This window comes from Wyeomyia smithii, chromosome 3 (assembly GCF_029784165.1).
Source record: "Wyeomyia smithii strain HCP4-BCI-WySm-NY-G18 chromosome 3, ASM2978416v1, whole genome shotgun sequence".
Classification (NCBI taxonomy): domain Eukaryota; kingdom Metazoa; phylum Arthropoda; class Insecta; order Diptera; family Culicidae; genus Wyeomyia; species Wyeomyia smithii.
Window position 1 is genome coordinate 14,910,430 of NC_073696.1, and position 18,308 is coordinate 14,928,737.

General features: G+C 38.2%; 2 protein-coding genes across 7 annotated transcripts in view; one reads left to right on the forward strand and one right to left on the reverse strand.

The window, feature by feature from the left end:
• The window catches only part of LOC129733340 (alpha-tocopherol transfer protein), a 31,122-nt gene extending 16,558 nt beyond the window's left edge, over positions 1-14,564 (forward strand). For 5 of the 6 annotated variants that reach the window (XM_055695149.1, XM_055695152.1, XM_055695151.1 and 2 more), the window contains exons 3-5: positions 10,698-10,877; positions 13,163-13,257; positions 13,322-14,564. In XM_055695149.1, coding sequence (XP_055551124.1) covers positions 10,709-10,877; positions 13,163-13,257; positions 13,322-13,999 — 942 coding nt within the window. In that variant the 5' untranslated portion in view covers positions 10,698-10,708 and the 3' untranslated portion in view covers positions 14,000-14,564. Of the gene's footprint in view, positions 1-8,976; positions 9,535-10,574; positions 10,620-10,697; positions 10,878-13,162; positions 13,258-13,321 lie in introns of those variants that run through there. The other variant, XM_055695147.1, reaches the window with a different exon arrangement.
• A 911-nt stretch (positions 14,565-15,475) lies between these two features.
• Positions 15,476-16,238, reverse strand: LOC129733341 (NHP2-like protein 1 homolog). The gene is made up of 2 exons (XM_055695153.1): positions 16,079-16,238; positions 15,476-15,957 (listed from the first exon to the last, which is right to left on the reverse strand). Exons 1-2 carry the CDS (start codon positions 16,079-16,081, stop codon positions 15,577-15,579), a joined length of 384 nt encoding a protein of 127 aa, XP_055551128.1. The 5' UTR covers positions 16,082-16,238; the 3' UTR covers positions 15,476-15,576.
• Between the last annotated feature and the right edge of the window lie 2,070 nt (positions 16,239-18,308).

Here is an 18,308-nt window from a genome sequence, read left to right on the forward strand (position 1 = left end):
TATTACTGTTACAGAACAATTTCTTTCATCTGATCATTTAATTTCCGGATGCGGCAATGTAGTGATGATGCCGACATCGTAATCAAATACGCCACAATGTAAATGCGAAACCAATAATTCCATTACCTACATGTACCTAGGGAAAAAACAACACTCCACAGTCGTGCTGTGCGCCCATGACCATAGGCTTCAAACTGGTTCCATGAAATGGACTAAGCAGCCGTTGTTTACACACTCGTGCGACTGCGAATTAACAATCAAACTAAAAGTCCCCGTCCCGTTCCCGGGTGCATCGCATTACTCATCGCGACTCGAGAGAAATGAATCACTGTCCATTGTTCGCAAGATTATTGAGGGCGACAGTGCGCCGAGTGAAAGATGACTGGCCGTGATCTCCGCCCGTAATTATACATAGGTGTTAATGATTATCAGCCTCTCGGTGACTTTTAACTAGACTACTGCCGGGCAATGCCAACGACCGCGGTTGACATCAGCGGTGGTCTGGTTTGTCTGCCGCGACCGGTCTATATGAAAGTGGGTGTGCTTAAGCCTTAAGCAACAGTACATTTGTAACTATAAAAAAGTCAAGGGTCAATGTTCTACAGTACCACCGTTGTCCGACCGGAAATTAAAGGTTTCTTCTCCACCGTTAGTAACCGGTTATTTTTTGTTTTGTAAATTCGTCACCTGCCTGTAGCAGTCGTCATAAGCACTACGCTGAATGATCCGTAACAGAAATCAATTAACTCGTTTGAATATATAACCGTGATTGAAAGCGTGCACCGCCGTATATAATCCGTTCAATGTGAACTTCTCTGTCACAAGATAACTTATAGGATGCCGGATAAAAAGCGAACCAGCTCCTGTACTATATGACTGCATTGGGAACTTGTAAACGAGGAGCCTCACGCTTTACCGGTATAAGGGCACATGTCGCATGTGCAATTGAGTACCTCACACGAACCTCTGTATGTAGCTGCTATCACTACATTCGAAATTTGACATGCGATGCAGTAATAAATCATTTATCGAACCATTTTACGCTGTTCGCTTGGTCTGAAGGTTCGATTCAAGTGTTAATTTTCCTGTTAGTAAGCAAGCGTATACAAACTTGGAGGTGGTAAATTTATTACATACATATAAGTTCTCTGAACAGCAAGACACAGCAAAAATATGACAGAAGCTGTTTCTTTGTTTGGAAAAAAATCATCAGGTTTTGGTATTGATATAATTCCGTGATCAGTAATTAAAAAAATAAACTACCAAATTTTGTATATATGTTCGTCAGTAAGTTGTAAAATAATTTCTTCTCAGGATTTGTACTTTGTATTTGCACCCCAATAACTACTTGTAAAAAGACGAAAATAGTGGGAAAAACCAAAAATCAGTTTTTTAATCGGTTTTTTAAAAATATAGGTATTATATATAATACCCAGAAATAATCCCAGAGGAATTTTTCACACTTGCCGTTCAAAAAATATACAAAACGGTTATTTTCTGACTCTCGTATATGTACTAAAAACGTATAGTGTATTAGGGATTTTCGGCTCATCAGTCACCGGAAATCCCTAATACATTATACATTAGTCACAGTCGAGAGCACGTTCCGATTGTACTAAAAACTTTTAAAATAACAATTGCTAGGGATACAAGAACAAATTCATTCTTTTGAGTTTAACACCTAAACGATGGGAAATCGAAAAACTTTAATGGGGTCCATCAACGAATTTAAATATAAAACTAGACATGCTTGATCAATGTTGTTTTTCTCAAATCTGTACTAGTGGAGACATGCAGTATGCTGTGTGTAACACAGCGTTAGCATTGAAATCTACACTTCAAAAAAGTACTGATATTTTGCGTCTTTTGGTGCAAAATAAGAACAGTGAAGTTCTGATTTTTTTATGCAAAACGCTTCTTACAACTTCGATATTAAGTTGAATTCGATCATAAATTCCCTCTAGGTACAGGTAGAACGTGGTAAAGCACCAGGGAGCTTCGGTTACAGACTCCGCTATCAGTAGAACTAGGCCATCTGGTTCTCAGAGAACATTAACATGGGTTAATTTAAAGGTTACCCACCATGAACTCTTACTTGACAAAATAAGTCTCATTTAAAATAAAACTGACAAGAGAAACGTATCGGGGACTTTTGGCATGATAATTTTGGCGCGGTATTGGCAGAAGAAACGAGGTTTCGTAGAAACTGATCAGAAAAATCTTAGTTCTCTCCAGTAGTTGAAAAAATAAGTTCCTCTTACAACAAAACTGCCAGAGAAACGTTTGTTGAGAATTGTAATTGACGATATTTGGGGAAAGTAGCTTGCTTTAGTAGAGTGATAAACTTGAAACGAAAGGGTAGAAACTTACAAATAGGCACGGATATGATAAGCATGTCATTTATAATAGTGATTCTGCCAATAATATGGAGTCCGGAGTACAGAAATCACAACAATAGATCAAATGTTTCTGTTCAGTGATGAACCCATACAAAAACAAAAAGCGCCTCAATGGGCATGAAATTTGTATAAAAAAATTGGAATGAACGACAGGTTTTCACAATTGGCCTTTTAAATTGCTCTAAGTTCTTCTAGCTCAACACAACAATGGTTGCTGGCTTCTATACCATGTTAATAGTGAGAAGCAGCAAACTCTCCAATATAGAATGGGTTGCACGTTTTTTATGATGTTATATGTTGCCTTATAACTTGAAAACAGTTACCCTACAAAGATTATAGCTTTTTAGCTATTCCTGTGAATTTTGGTGCCCAATTTGAGCGTGGGACTAGTTCGTCAGGGGTTTTCTTCGTCATAATTTTTGCTTCATTCTTATGAGAAATATATGACGAAGAAAACCCCTGCCGAAGTAGTCCCACACCCTAAATGCAGAAATGCGTCAACAGGCTGTAGAGTAATTACTCGAGTGGTTCGTCGTTTACGTTTACTTACGGAAAAACTTTTCAGTCTCTGTAAAAGTTATCATTGCTAGAGGCATCAAAATTCACGAAAATGGTCAAAAAGCTGTAATCTTCAATTTTTCCCGGTTTGAGGTCTAGAGCAAAACCTGTGTTTACCAGTACTGCTGTAATCTCGCAGACTGACGTAAGCGCCAAAGTGGCCGATTTGTGTTTTTTTACGATTAAACGATAGAACACACCGAATTGGACCTTTAGGCACAGAAATTTGATCAGAAGTGTAAAACATAGCGTCAATAATTCACGAAAACGAAATGACGTAACCGCCATTTTTACTCAACGTGACGTAAATCCAACACAACTATGTTTGCGATACGTTTATTACATTCAACGACTCGTGAACTAATCAAGCAAATGGAACCAAATTGTAGAAGTTTTTGAGAGCAGAAAATTCTCTGCACGAGAAGGGTTCCGTACAAATAAAACACATATTTGAAACAATTTTTACGAAAAAACAGCTTAAAATGTTCGAAATGATGTACAGAAACCAAGAACCGACCGCAAAGACTATTTTGAATTCTAAGATCCCAAAATTATCGAATACCCCTGCCTGCCTGCAATCGTCCCCAGAGAAGACCGTGTTAATCTCAGACCACGGATTCAGCTTAGCGGTGATGAAATCGAGGTAGTTGACAAGTGCGTGCACTGGTGATTACCGGGAACGACATCAGCAGAGAAATTCGTCGAGGTCCTATGGCGGGAAAGTCGCCGCGGCACGTAGTTGACTATCTACAAATCTTTGATCATACTGTAGCCCTCTAAAGCGACAAAGCTTGGTCCATGCTTGTGGACAACTAAAGCGCACTTGTGATTTTTGTACGGAAGAAGTGCAGATGGAAGATGGCAGAAGCCACGAATGCTATTATATTTTCATTTTTCATTTTCATTTTCGGATACAGAAGGGGGCCGCAGGGCCAAGTCTCCAGTGCTTAAACACTTTCCATGCTGTGCCAGTGGAGAGATTAGATTTGGCATCGCAGCATAGTAACCCGAGAGGTCAAATAAATTCTGCGTTGGAATGCCGGATAGTAAGACAAGGTTGAATATAGGGGATAGTCGAAGGAAACAGTGAAACAGTTGCAGAAAGGTGCATGAAAAGAAAAAAAAAAAGTTGTAGCTGTGGTTGATGTTAATAAATTTCGTCCATTTGTAATATATGTATGTAATATTTGTCACGTATGCCGGTCTGCGTCCAGGGCCTCTCAAGGCAACCCCTCCCAACCGCACATATATTTAAATATTTTTATTCATTAAAACTCTTGTCAGATGAAACATTTGATAAATAGTAATATTAATTTGCTTTTTACATACCTGCTATGCCTTAATCCTTTACTTACCCCGTTTTATGTTTGTTACCTTTAATCACTCTTTCATTGACCTTTGTTTGATTGTATTCCTCAGGGTAATTGCTTGATTCTTCGTTTGCTCTAATTCTTGATTTTTCTCGTATTTAAAAAAAAGGAAAGAGGAAACTGGATTAAAAATTTGATTTGAACAATAAAAATTAATGTAAATAAGTCTGAATTACGACCGCGCATATATCTAACTACTGGTTGAGCGTTGGCTTTGAGAAAGTTGATAACGCAATCTTTTGATTACTATACCAAATTCCTTTACTGAGCCCTCTCGGCACCTCAGTAGAAAGCATGTCTTAGTTGTCACAATAGTCAATTAAAACTGCTTAATCCGTAAAAGACGAGATCAATCAATCTGACCTGTTATCGAAGTGTCAAATGATTCAAACATTCCACCCAATCATTATCACTAACATTCAACTTCGTCTTATTACGGCCGTTGCAATGAAAGATTCTAATGAGCTTTATAGACATTCAAAATTATTTTACAATGGTCATGCTGTACGCAGTATTAGGTTAAGTTTGATTGCTTCTTTATTTTGATTACAACCGAAAAGCCCATCAAAGTCTTTTCAAAGAACGTTTGAGGTGTTTTGCAATTAGCATCTGGCCTTATTAGACTGGATCTATCTTGTATAATACATAACCAAAAAGAGTATTTTAGTTCACGAATTTAAACCAGATATTACTAATTGCAAAACCGTTAAGCCCCTCAACCTAGGAGAGGGGAAGCCACGAATGCTATTATATTCCAAACTAAATTCATTTCCAAAAACTTATTCTCGGATCGCGACTAAGGGAACTGCTCCATTATTCATCTCAGCCCGTATATTCATCTCATTCAACAGGTAAACACAATTGAAAACAGGAAAAAAACGCATATTTTCTTCTTAAACCAATCTGCTAATCTATGGAATGGATTCTTCTTAGTTCACTTTAGATTCCTCATAAAGTATAATCCTTAAAAACTCACTTAAAAGCACTAAATTTGATATTATAGTCAGGCATCTGCACTCGAAAACCCATTTAATTCAATCACCTACCTCAGAAAACAAAATTCGCGCATCGTTCTATACGGCTACAACGGGACTCGTTCAGCATCCAACCAAAGTTTTAACACAATCACTCACTCCACTAAGAATATTTTAATCTTTAAAATGTTCACCTCAAATTTTCCAAAACAAGCTTAAATTAGCAGTAAGATGAGATGATTTTCTACAATTCCTAAATTTCAACTGTATGTATTTTCATCTGTTTTCACTGCGTTGAAGAAAATCAAGAGTTGCCAAATCAGTTTCTGTTAATACGAAAAAATCATACTGAAAATGTTGAATTATTCCGACATAATTGACATAAATCTACAGCACTGTAGTGGTTACCTAAGTTACCTATTTTGAACGTAAACAACTGCAGCGGATATCTAGGTAACTACTACGACGGGCTGCGGCTACGTTTATTGAATATGGGGGCATCGTGAGATGAATAATTGAGCAGTGATTCAAGTTTTGAGATGGATATGGAAGCGTTGTGAAAAATGGTTTGTTTTACAAAATTCAGGATCAATCTAGCTAATTTTACTAAATATACAATGCAAAACGATTTCATAAAAGTACGTAAGCATATTAAGCTTATTTGTTCCATGATTTCGTGAAAATTCGGTGTTTAATCCGTGCATTCTTCGTGAATATCGGCTTAATGAGATGAATAATGGAGCAGTTCCCCTATTTGACTGATTATGACTGTTAGGCGACTTGTCGCATACTACGATGGATGTACGTCTATCCGGTTGTAGGAACAGTGAAATAAAAATCGCTGCTTCTACAACAGTTGGTAACATAACTTCAGTCAATAAACATTTTCCCACAAATCATACGTTCGGCAATGTTTTGTGATCATATTAAAGCATTATGTACAGATCAGATTGTTGAAATTCGTCCTAACACCTATTATATAGACGTTTTTGGGAAAATCTTCGAACTGAATATTTTACTCGCTGTCGCATACGTCAGTCTGCGAGATTACGGCAGAGTACCAATGAAACGTACTCTACGAGCATCTCATGAACTCACCAACGAATGGAATTACCGTCGCCTACTTCGGTGGTAGTACCTATTCACCCCTTTGTTTTCCATTATGTACCGAAGGAAGTTGACTATGTACATAAAATTCATACAGTTTTTATAACGCTTTTTTACATGCATACGATGAAAAAGGAATTACAGTCCAGTTTAAGTTACAGAGCGCGTATAAAAGAAATGGGTTTAGACAGGTTCTATGTGTAATGTAATTTCCGTATAAAGTGAAAAAAGTAAACTCAATTGCGAACTGTGTAGTACTTCAGTGGCAGTTAAAATGAAGTTTGAGAGTTTATTTTGAAAGCGTACTACATATTCGTTAAATTTGACTGAAGTCAACTCAAATGTAACTAAAAGAATACATCAGAACAATTTCTCCTCCATTAACGTTCGAATTGAAACAAATGGACAACAATTGCCGGTTTGCCATAAGTTTACCTTAACACGCAGTGACGAAACTACTAATGCAGCATCAATCATAGTAACTCATGAGTCAGCGAAAACCGTGAAGCTACTCCGTTCAGAAGTGTGCACGTTCAAAGAACGGTACCCCGTCGTGTCGAAAACGGACATTGTTGTGAACGCCAGATACGCCCGTTCCGGCATTTACAACATCTCGGCACTATTGGACAACAATCAGAGCATCGAAAAAAAAGTCTGGTCGGACGGCCGAGCGACAAGAATTTCCAAAGGATGCTGAAGAGCGAGACCGAGAGAAAAATGGCTACATCGTTGCGTGCGCTTGGGCGGGAGGTAGGTGCAACCAGCCAAACAGTGAAAAGTACCTGGGGAACTTGAACATACCAGTCAGGAAGCAGCAATCCCGTCCACTGGTCTCGGAGCTGTAGGCAATGACGCAGCGGCAGCGGCTGAATAAGATGGTAAAATCGATTTTCCCGGCTAATCGCGACGTGGCGGTGGTGACGACGAGACCCGACCCCCCCTGGATTGCAACGGCTGGCAGGGCACTTTGTATTTAAATTCCCCCACGAATGAAGTTCATTTCACACACCAAGTTCCCCAAGAAGGTGCTGCTGTGGCTGACAATCTTCTTGAAGAGAACGACAGAGACGCTTATCTTTCGCTCCGGACTGGCCGTGAACAGGGGAATTTATAGTGCGAAGTGTCTACCGGAAGTTGCATCGTTCATCAAGAAATACCATAAGGACGAAGACGAGGTGTTCTGGCCGGATCTGGCATCAGCCCACTGCTCGAAGCGATCGTTTGAAGAATGTGGTGTATATGATGTGGTACCCAAGTCGGCGGACTCGCCCAACGTCCCCCAGCTGCGTTCCATCGAGAATTTCTGGACAAACCTAAAGCGTAAGATCTAGGAGGAGTTGATAAATAATATGAGGAAAGAACTCAAAAACATGCCTACGCGCATGTTTTCGTCCGTCATGGCGGTCGAAAATTTTCAAACAGAAATACGTTGTAAACCATTTGTGCACATGCGAAATTTTGTAATGAAAAGTCAGAGGTTAATGTCAAATTAGGTAAAGCCTCTTTAAAAGCAAAAAAAAGGAGTAAAAATAATAACAATAAATAATAAGAACACTCAAAAGGCGTTCTAAAGCAAATTTCGTATTGAGAATGTTGGTGTCCAGATGTATTGTTGGACATTGCAGAGATAAGTAGGATGAAGTCGCAGTTGCGGTCTTCTTCCGCAAATGTGGTACAGGTTGCCTGAAATTCGCAAAAATATTACAAATTTCGGATGAGTCTTATGCTTCAGTTTTATCAAAATGCATTCGGAACGGAAAATTGATACTGTTTAATTTTGGGTTTAGGCAGTTGAACAAAATTCTAGGGTATGATTTTCGGCTTTACGATTTTATTCTTCTTGTGAGGTATTCATGGCAATGTTGAGTTAGCTGCGCTTGTGTTGGTAATTTGGCAAATTGGTGCTAGTTTTGCCTTCATACAGTTTGTGCATTTTTTGCTTTCGATTTTTCATTTTCTTCAATGGGTTGAACCACACTGGATTTCTACTGAGTCTTCCTCTGCCATTCTCAACGTTTCATTCAGTATTGATTTTATTCTGCCAGTTCGTTGCAAGCAGATGCATTGTAGTTGCAGTTTGACACATTTAAAAGAAACTGGCTGTTCCTTTTTGCGGTATATCAAACTGCGCTACCTGCCCGGGGATTCAGTATGTTTCTTTCCGTTGATCGTTTCTTGTGCGATTCATATGGGTTGGCTTTATTTTTTAACACTCGTTGACTTATCCTTTTCACAATTTTGTTTAAATAATTCGAATAATATTTCAAATGAAGTTGAATCACAACTGGTGCGAATTGTGTCTGTAATTGAAGAGTATTGATGCCCGTAAGCCCTTAAAAAATGAAAATAACCATCAGCACGCAGCGGTCGGTTATTTAAAAGGCCTGTAAGGGCCAGTACACAAAATAATAGTTACTCACAGTTGTTAGTACCTACCAAATTTTGTGATTTACATAGATTTCATTAACTAGGTCTTTACGTAAAACAACATCAAGCGATAAAATACAATGTTGTGTGTTAAAGTCGATCAACCAAGTGATTAGCAGTGACAAAATGAGACAATGTTTGAAAAAATATTCTATAAAATCATATTGAATCACACATCCTACTAACTGCGATCTCGCGATGTCGTTATTACCACGTAGTATAAAAAAGCATGCAATTGAACTGGCGCGCACCAAAACAAAACCCACCTGTTTTCCTTACCTTTCCCATGTTTTATATACCGTACGCGAGCGACGAATGACGACGGCGATGACGACGACGACGTTTACGTCGCGGCGCGTCGTGACGCGCGCTAGTTTCCGTGAGAGCACATTTTATGTGGGACTTACACCGGAGAGAACATTTAGTAATAAAACATTACCCGCGATCAATATTCTATGCTAGTCTGTACCTAACGGTCGCCAGTGCCAGTTGTTGTCGGTCTTTTTTTCTGTAGTTAGTGCACAAGTGTCCAGTATTTACCAATCGCGCGAGTATCGGACTTACATACTTACAACGAAACCTGATTTCGGCTACGATCACCGTAAATACCTACGCGGATCGCTATCTGAAGGAAGAACGTTAAATCGTGTCGCCAGAGGCAGCGCATTTTTGCCATACAAAGACGCTACTGGACATCATGTGGGTGGTTCTATCGTGTTTTTTTTTTTTTTTTTTTGAATGATTAGTATTCCAAAATGGCAGAGCAATTGAGTGTTTGGTTAGCTAGGTGACATGTGTTAATCACTTGTTGAAATAGGCAATAATCTTTGACTCGACTACGCCAATATTGATTTAAAGTGGCTAAAAATAACATCTGTAAAGTGCAGTTTTGGTTGAATTCTATATGTGCCTTATTTTAAACTTAACTTCCGAAAAGTCAGAACGCAATTATTTATGAACAACTAATAAGATCCCCGCAGATTCGAAATAAAGATTCATTACACTAATGGAATGTACTACTAAGGTGTTTTGCATTCCATTGCGTTATATTGATGTTAAAGTTATCAAGTATTTAGTTTCTAAAACAATAATAGACTAATCACATCTCATTATGATAGCGTCGCTTCACATGTGAGTGGGAAAAACCTTACAGATTTCCTGTAATACACTCATTGGATGTACGAACGTTAAATAAATACGTCAAATGAATTAGTATTAATGATAGGTTTTTTAAGAGAATATTCCAATAACGCTTTATTTTGCGACCCTCGAGTAATTGTGCTCGCATTTGGGGTTTCTTTACGGTAGTCATAGCTGTGGATCTAACAATTACTCTTCCCGTCTGTGACGCCACAGTAAACATATAGGCACGAGAAAAATTATCAGATTTTAAATTAGCCCATATAGGCACATATAGGCACGAGAAAAATTATCAGATTTTAAATTAGCCAGCTAATCGACACGTTTGCAAGTTAATCACCCCAGCAAAATGTCTACACACGCAAGCTAATTTATTGGTCAGAAAAAAAATCAGCTCACGTTAGGGAGCCATTTGACTGATAGGTTCTCAGTCACACAATAACCTATACGTACCTGCCTATAACATGGTAATGCCTGCCTTGGACGCCATTCATTGTGCCTCCGGCAGCTGCGTTAGGCACTTAGTTAACCCAGCAGCATCCAATTGCTCCGCTGTGATCGGAAAATCGTAAACATTAAACGGTTTTTTTTTTCTGCAGTGAAAACAAACATTCATCAGTGATATACTTTTCGCAGCAAAATGAGTGAGTTAAATCGAACCTTTCCGCGGAATTTTGATTCCAAAAACCAATGTCGTCTGTATCTTTCTCTCGCACCTTCAGGAGTCCCAACGATGCTTTCGGAGGTGGACGAACTGCCCTCGGTGCAGCTCGGTGACTACATACTGCGGTTTGAGCTGGAAGATTTAACACCCTTCGGCAGGGAGGTGGCCTTGCGGGAGCTACGCGAGACGCCAGAAATCAGAGACAAAGCCATCGCCGAGCTGCGGGAGCTGCTGAAAGGTGAGCAATAGTAGTAGAACAGTAATGGTGTGATTTGCATAAGTGATTCTTTTTGTTCATCTGATTTGTAAAAAAATAGAAATAAAAAAAAATGGATCTTTTTTATGGAACCAGCATTTTGCGACATGGTGTAACTTCAAAACAAGTCATAAAAAATTGATTTTCAAATTTTCCTATTTGCAAATCATCGCGCTTCGGCGTAACAACGCTGAGGTCATTCGGATATAGACCCCAGCAGAGCGCCAGTAGTGAGCGGCTATTAGACAAACCAGCGTTGAGACATGCAGCGAACCAGTTTCGAGTGAATCTAGCACAAGTACAGTCGTAGGTGCACTGCATCCAATTTATAACTCACTGGGCACTGTTTCACCTGTAGGTATGCACAGCGGAGGTACGAGTGATTCCTTCAAGTACAACGTCAATTTCGAAATTAGTTGCACTGTTTGTCCATTGCTAACCTCTCGTTGACTCTGGTTGGACAAACAACACGTGATTCGTATATGGTATCGCATAGGAAAAAATGATTATTTTGTATAGAGCTCTAAGGACGTTATACATTTCTATCCGCATCCCAAAAGTCTAACTACGAGAGTGTTTTAATTACTATAAATAAGCATGACATTAAAAATATTTTCTGGAACACAATTTGTTGAAATCATTGTTTACTGAATTGATTAAAAAAATTCTAGTGATGTTCCAACTGTAAACCATTCCGAAAGTGGTTGTTGTTTCAACGAAACTGTTCATAAACTAGGTTGAGTTCAACAATATTTCAGTTAGAGCTCCAATGCTTTATCGAAAACATGGAGAGCTAACATTTTGTCGTATTGCCTTTATGTTCAGAATTTCATAGTACAGAATAACAAGAAAAATACGATGTAGGACAAACATAGCATTTTGTGTCAATAGTTCAATTTGTAACTGAAATTTCAGATTCGACTCCGACTCTGAAAAATCAAGTTGAAGCATTTATTTACTGTACTGACTTTAATAAGTCATTCAAACATTTGACATTCCTCTGCTGCTTTTTAAAGTATTTGAGATAAGGTTACAATGAGTTAATTCATAGTTTATAAACAGAACACAAAAAGTGAGGTAGCATTGTTATCAGTAGAGAAGGTGACATTCGGATGTGCCGCGAGGTTCCAATCAAGATCCAGTAGTATTTATTTCAACGTGAAGTTGACAATTTTTACACGTGAAAAGCCCGAAATATATCCAGTCCATTTCCGATTACTATTTGAAACTCTGAGTTCGACTGGAAATAATTGTTTTTTTTTACACAAATCAGATTAATCTACCCTGCAAGTACTTTTTATAGAATTTGAGCTAAATTTGGGATCATTTTCTATTTTGTCATGACGCAGTGTTGGTCATGATGTATAGAGCCATGGCATATAAAAAAGCAAAGCAATATTGAAAAAAAATGGCTAGAAAAAGCATGTTTATAAACAATCACTACCACACAAGTTTCCGCTTCGTTAATTACTTATATCATTCAGATACATTAAATTGTAAGTATGACAATGTTACATACCTTGCTATCCAGATTTGTATCTTCCAAAAGAACCAGTTGAAAATTGAAACATTTCTTTTCCTAGCGAGGAAGGATCGGAAGGATACGTAAACAATCAAAGAAAGGTTTCTTCCCTGTTGCGTAGCGATGCTTCGTCTCCAACCAATTAAAGCGAAAAAAACGCGCCTACTTTTTGGTAAAACTGTTACCCCATGCTCTTTTTATCATGAGTGTTAGCATTATTGCCACGTGTACAAATAGTTAGTTTTTGGGGTTTCCCCGTGAAAGTACCTATACCTATCTAGTGGCTCAATCAAATATTCGATTTCCTGAAAGTTTTTGGCTGTTTTTTTTTTCATTAAATTTAAAATTCCGCATGGTTTTAATAAAGAAGACATCTTAGTGATGACTGACAAACCCATCGCATCCTTTATTACCATGCAAAACAGTGAGTTCTGTAATATCGATCTACGCAAAAGTTGTAAAGGGTTACAAGTCAATTCAGTCTTCACATTCCATTTTACATCCGTGTTACCTCCGCCAACTTCCTTGTAATTTATTTTATTTTCTCTGCTGCACAAACAATTCACATCGTTACTGGATGCGCATTCGATAGTTATCGAGCTAATGATCACGCCTCTAGACGTAATCGCTATCTACTTAATTGTTGCTGCAACCTTTTGACCGCCACCCGTCGATCGTTAATAGCCCTCGCGCTTCACACATGGCAAATTTTCCATCCTAGTTGTTATTTTCTTTTTTACTACAGCTCAAGATGATCTGGTGGTTCCCCTGGACAATGAAGACTGGATGGTCCGGTTCCTGAGGCCCTGCAAGTACTACCCGAAGAGTGCTTACGAACTCGTAATAACCCAGCCTCATTGTAACATAGAATGAAATTATGATTTAATCTTTTTTTTTTTCACAGATCCAGCGCTACTATCAGTTCAAGGTTAAACATTGGGACATGTATTTGGATTTGAGCCCATCACGTGAGGTCAACATATTCAAGCAGAACATTCTAGCTGTCTTTCCAAACCGGGACCAACTGGGACGACGAATTCTGCTGCTCGAGCTGGGTAAACCATGGAAACACAAGGAAGTCTCGCTGGATGAGGTTTTCAAAGGAAGTGTGCTATTCCTGGAGGCAGCAATGCTGGAACCGGAAACCCAAGTACACGGCGCTGTCGTAATCTTCGACATGGATGGTTTAACCATGCAACAGGCGTGGCAGTTTACGCCTCCGTTCGCGAAACGGATCGTAGATTGGCTGCAGGATGCTGTACCTCTGCGCATCAAAGGCATTCACATTATCAATCAACCAAAGATTTTCAACATAGTTTTCGCTTTGTTTAAACCAATTCTACGGGAGAAACTTCGCAATCGCATCGTGTTTCACGGTTCCGATCGAGAGTCACTCTACAAACACATTTTAAAGGAATGCCTTCCGCAGTGCTATGGCGGTACAGTGGATGCGCCACGTGTCCAAGGTGAACAGTGGTACGAATTGCTGCTGAAATGTGACGGCGAATACACCGCTATAAACAAATACGGCTATGTGAGGCAGATGGATGAAATACGAATAAAGAAAAGCAAGAAGAAGTGAATCATAGACGGAATATTTTTTGGGCGAAAATGACAAATCGAAAACTATCGATACCAAGAAACGGAAATGTGATGAATAATCAGGCTAAGCAAATCTATATTTAATTGCAGTAGCTTTTACACGAAAAAAGTACGAGCACAAATGAACTTCTAGGGCCCAATCATTCCTACTGTTAAAGAATCTTTTATATTTATTAGTTTTTCCATTCGTGGTTTTCGCTAAGCTTAGCCAACACGATTAGAGATATACTTTTCGAGAATAGAATATCGAAAACCGAAGAAATGCAGTCAAGGTTAGACCTAAGTAGATAGGTGTTATGTTAAACGGTGAATCAAAAGTGCTTAAAATCTATTACAATTCAATAAACGAAACGAATCTCAGTTTAGACTAACTTTTGTGAAATTGTTCATTAAAGTCTACTAAGATACAATTATTCCGAACTAAACGTAGTATATTTCGCAGGGTAATTCATATAGTAAATTATTCAAATAAAATTCAATAAAGTTTTTAAAATATGGTTGTTAGTAATTCAATATGTACAAAAATAAACGCACATTCATTTGAATATTTGATTTAATTTATGTATACGTTGAATCAACAAATTGCGTCATGGTTTATTATCTCATTCTTGTTCTGCAGATAATAATTTCCATTCCATTTATTTGCATTTCGCGTTGATAACATTTGAAAACCAGACCAGGCATCTTCCCAAGATTCAGGGTCCTATTACAAAGGTCGAGAACTTGTATTCCGAGTAGACCATGTATTTCAAATCAGACGAATTGCTCTCGAGATTCATTTTGAAGACAGGTAATTTAAATTTAAGCCGGAAAGCTTTCCTGAATGAGATCTGGCAAGTCATTCGCAAATAATCCATCAGCATTTAAAATGTCTTCATCTAATACAATTGAGTCATTCTCATTTTCAATACGTATTACTTAATTGAATTATCATCAAAACACGTCGATCATCCGATTAATCAAACAATAGTTTTATGGAATAAGATGATATAAGCTCAAATCAAGAAAAAAGATGCATTTCTGGCTCATCCACATTAACTAGTTTTGACTTTCTGTAATTTACCTCGACCAACCTTTTGATGTTTTATGCCTTCAAGACATTTTATCCACTCTATCTGAAAATTAAAATCTCCTCCAGAGTTTATAAGTATTTTCTTTTACCAAAGCACTATGAAGATCTTTTTGCTGGTTCATAAGTTACAAAAACATCTAGTGGACTGAAAGAAAATGCAAATCTTAGCATATCAGAAATAATTAGAAAAATATTTTCTTGATAATTCTGGTGTTGAAACGCTAGTCGACCAAAAAAACATTTTCAAACTCAGGCTTTAATCCCAGGTGGGTGAACACTCGGTTTAATTTGAAATCTAACAGTAAGGTTGAATTAAATTGAAAACTCGACCTCTGATTCTCATTCTAGTTAAATATTTCGGATTCAAACATTTCTCTCCAAAAATTCAAATGTAAAACTTTCATGTATTTTCTTATCCTGTTAATAAGGTAGGTATATCATAAATCTACTCACGATGAAATGATTCAAATTTGTACCCTTCAGTTTCAAACCAGTAGACGCTCGATTTCCTGCTGAATGGCCACAATCTGCGACTTCAGCTGTGAACCCTCATTGATCGTAACCGAGCAGGAAACGATCGGACGTGATACCCCGCATGCACGTCCGAGGGCTTGCTTCGAGCGCACGAAAACGTACGGTACGTTTTTATCCTCACACAGCAGCGGCAGATGGAGGATAATTTCCAACGGTTCAGCGTCCGCAGCCATGACGATAAATTCAGACAGCCCTCGATTGAGCGTCTTGGTTGCCTCGTTAGCACCCCGGCGGAGCTGTTTGTAGTTAACTGCCTGTTGGATGAGAGTCATAATTTTCGACGTCAACGCTTGGTCCGCCAGCGGATAAGCCTTCGGATTGACTTCCTCCGTCTGAAATGTGGCGGAATTGTTCAAAAGCGAATTTGAGGTTAGTTACGATTGGAAACGATTTTATTTCAAGAGACTTTTCTGACCATTATCATACTTTAATTCGAATCAGTAATGAACTTACCATTATTATGCGATCAAACGTGCAGTTTTCGTCGATTTATTCAAAGAAAATACCTGTAAAATGCAACTAAAAAGCCTCGGCACGAAGCTTCATTGGCTGCCTTCCAAAAAATATGTTTTCGATTGTTTACCTCGTGTTCAGCAGGTAAGCTAGCTAGCCAGTGCTGCCAGATTGTGAATGCATGTGTTCAGGGTTGGCTATGAATTTTATTTCGAGCACTGAAATTGGGTTGCTTAGCTATAACTCCAGGGAAGCTGCATTTTCTAAGCAAACGTCAAAAATTTTCTATCGTTGTCCTTCAATATTCAATCACGAATTAAAAATTCTCCAAATCTGCTCGAAATCGCTACGACCACCAACGCCCATATACTAACTGTTATTGTAACGATTTAGAGCGATTTTTATTCTTCATTTAAAAATCGAAGGACAACTAGTTAAGTACAACTAGAATTTTTAAAAATCACGTTTTGCTCAAAAATTTACATTCTTTTAACTGATATATAAAAATCTGAAATCCGTGAATAGCTAAATAACCCAATTTGCTATAAGCGAAATATACCATTTTACGAGACGTTTCTGAACTTAATTGGGTTGTTTAGCTACATCAGTTTTTTATGTCATCTAAAAGATCTGCATTTTCTAAGTAAAACGTGATTAAAAAAAATTCTATATGTCCTTCGCTTTGTTAAATCACGATTTGAAACTGCTCGAAATCGCTACAATGACAGTTCGCCCATATACCAACTGTCATTGTAGCGATTTAGAGTGAATTTTTATTTTTTATTTAAAAATCGAAGAATAATGATATAAAGTATTAAAAAATCACGTTTTGTTCAGAAAATTACACTCTTTCAGATGATATATAAAAATCGGAAATCCGTGAGTAGCTAAACAGTCCAATTCATGAATGAAATTTTGACAGAAAGCTCGGAACCGCTGACATAACACACGTAAAAGCAGCATCAATATCAGCAGGATCCGTGACACCTGTCAGTTCGTAAAATGGTTCACGGATTTTCGATTTTTATATATCATCTGAAAGAGTGTAATTTTCTAAGCAAAACGTGATTTTTTAAAACTTTATATCATTATCCTTCGATTTTTGAATAGAGAATTAAAATTCGATCCAAATCGCTACAATGACAACTGTATATGGATGAATTGTCATTGTAGCGATTTCGAGCAGTTTTAGATCTTGATTTAAAAAGCGAAGGACAACGATAGAAATTTTTTAAATCACGTTTTACTCAGAAAATGCAGATCTTTCAGATGATATAAAAACTGATATAGCTAAACAACCCAATTTACTTCGCTTGGAACTGTGAACAGATTCGATCCAGCGGAATCGTAAATTGTAGATAGCATCTTATTCATTTGGGCTCACTTTTTTCAAGAATGCACACATTAGTGAATACATGGACTTGATAGTGTAACTTTTTTTTTCTCGCTTGTTTTCCGTCGGTCTAGTTCCGCCACTGTTGTGGCCAATAACCGACGCTCAGGGAGGCGACTCCACACCCAGGACCCTAACTCACGACCCGTTCATCGGCGCCAACGCCTTTACTTCCTCATGCGATGGAAGGCGTGATCCCAGAGATTTTTCGCCTCAGAAAATCTCCCGGTGTCGGCTAGGATTGAATCTAGACCAGTTGGGTTGGTTGTGAGTGGATCACGCCACCTCACAACCATCGACACCTATGTCGGCGGTGGGATTCGAACCCAGGCGTCGAGCGTGGTTGGCGGAGACGTTACCAACCACACTAGGCCCCCGCTCTATAGTGTAACTTGATTATGTAACATTTTCGGCTCGAATGAAAAGTGTGTTGTTATAAATTGTGTTTCCAAGAATAAACTAAAAGATTACAGTCTACTCTCTGAGTATCTCTAGTCAAAACCTAGGAGGGAGAAACGGATACGAAGCTGTAGGAGTATCAAAATGAACCAGAATGAGCTGACATTGACTGTCAATTTGAACCAAGAGAAAAAAAAGCATTTTTATTGTAATGAGTATTGTTATAACTGAAAGGTATCGTGTTGCTTGGAAAATTATTCTTCGCAAACAGTTTTTGTATTTATTGTCGTGTTACAAAATATTTTGGTGTATTTTCAAGTAAAATAATCATGTTAGCGTACTTCGATTATTAAAATTGTGCTTTTCAAGATTTAAGGCTTTGGTTACAATTTCGAACACACTTAATCACGGTCAAATGTTGATTCTCGTTTTACAAAA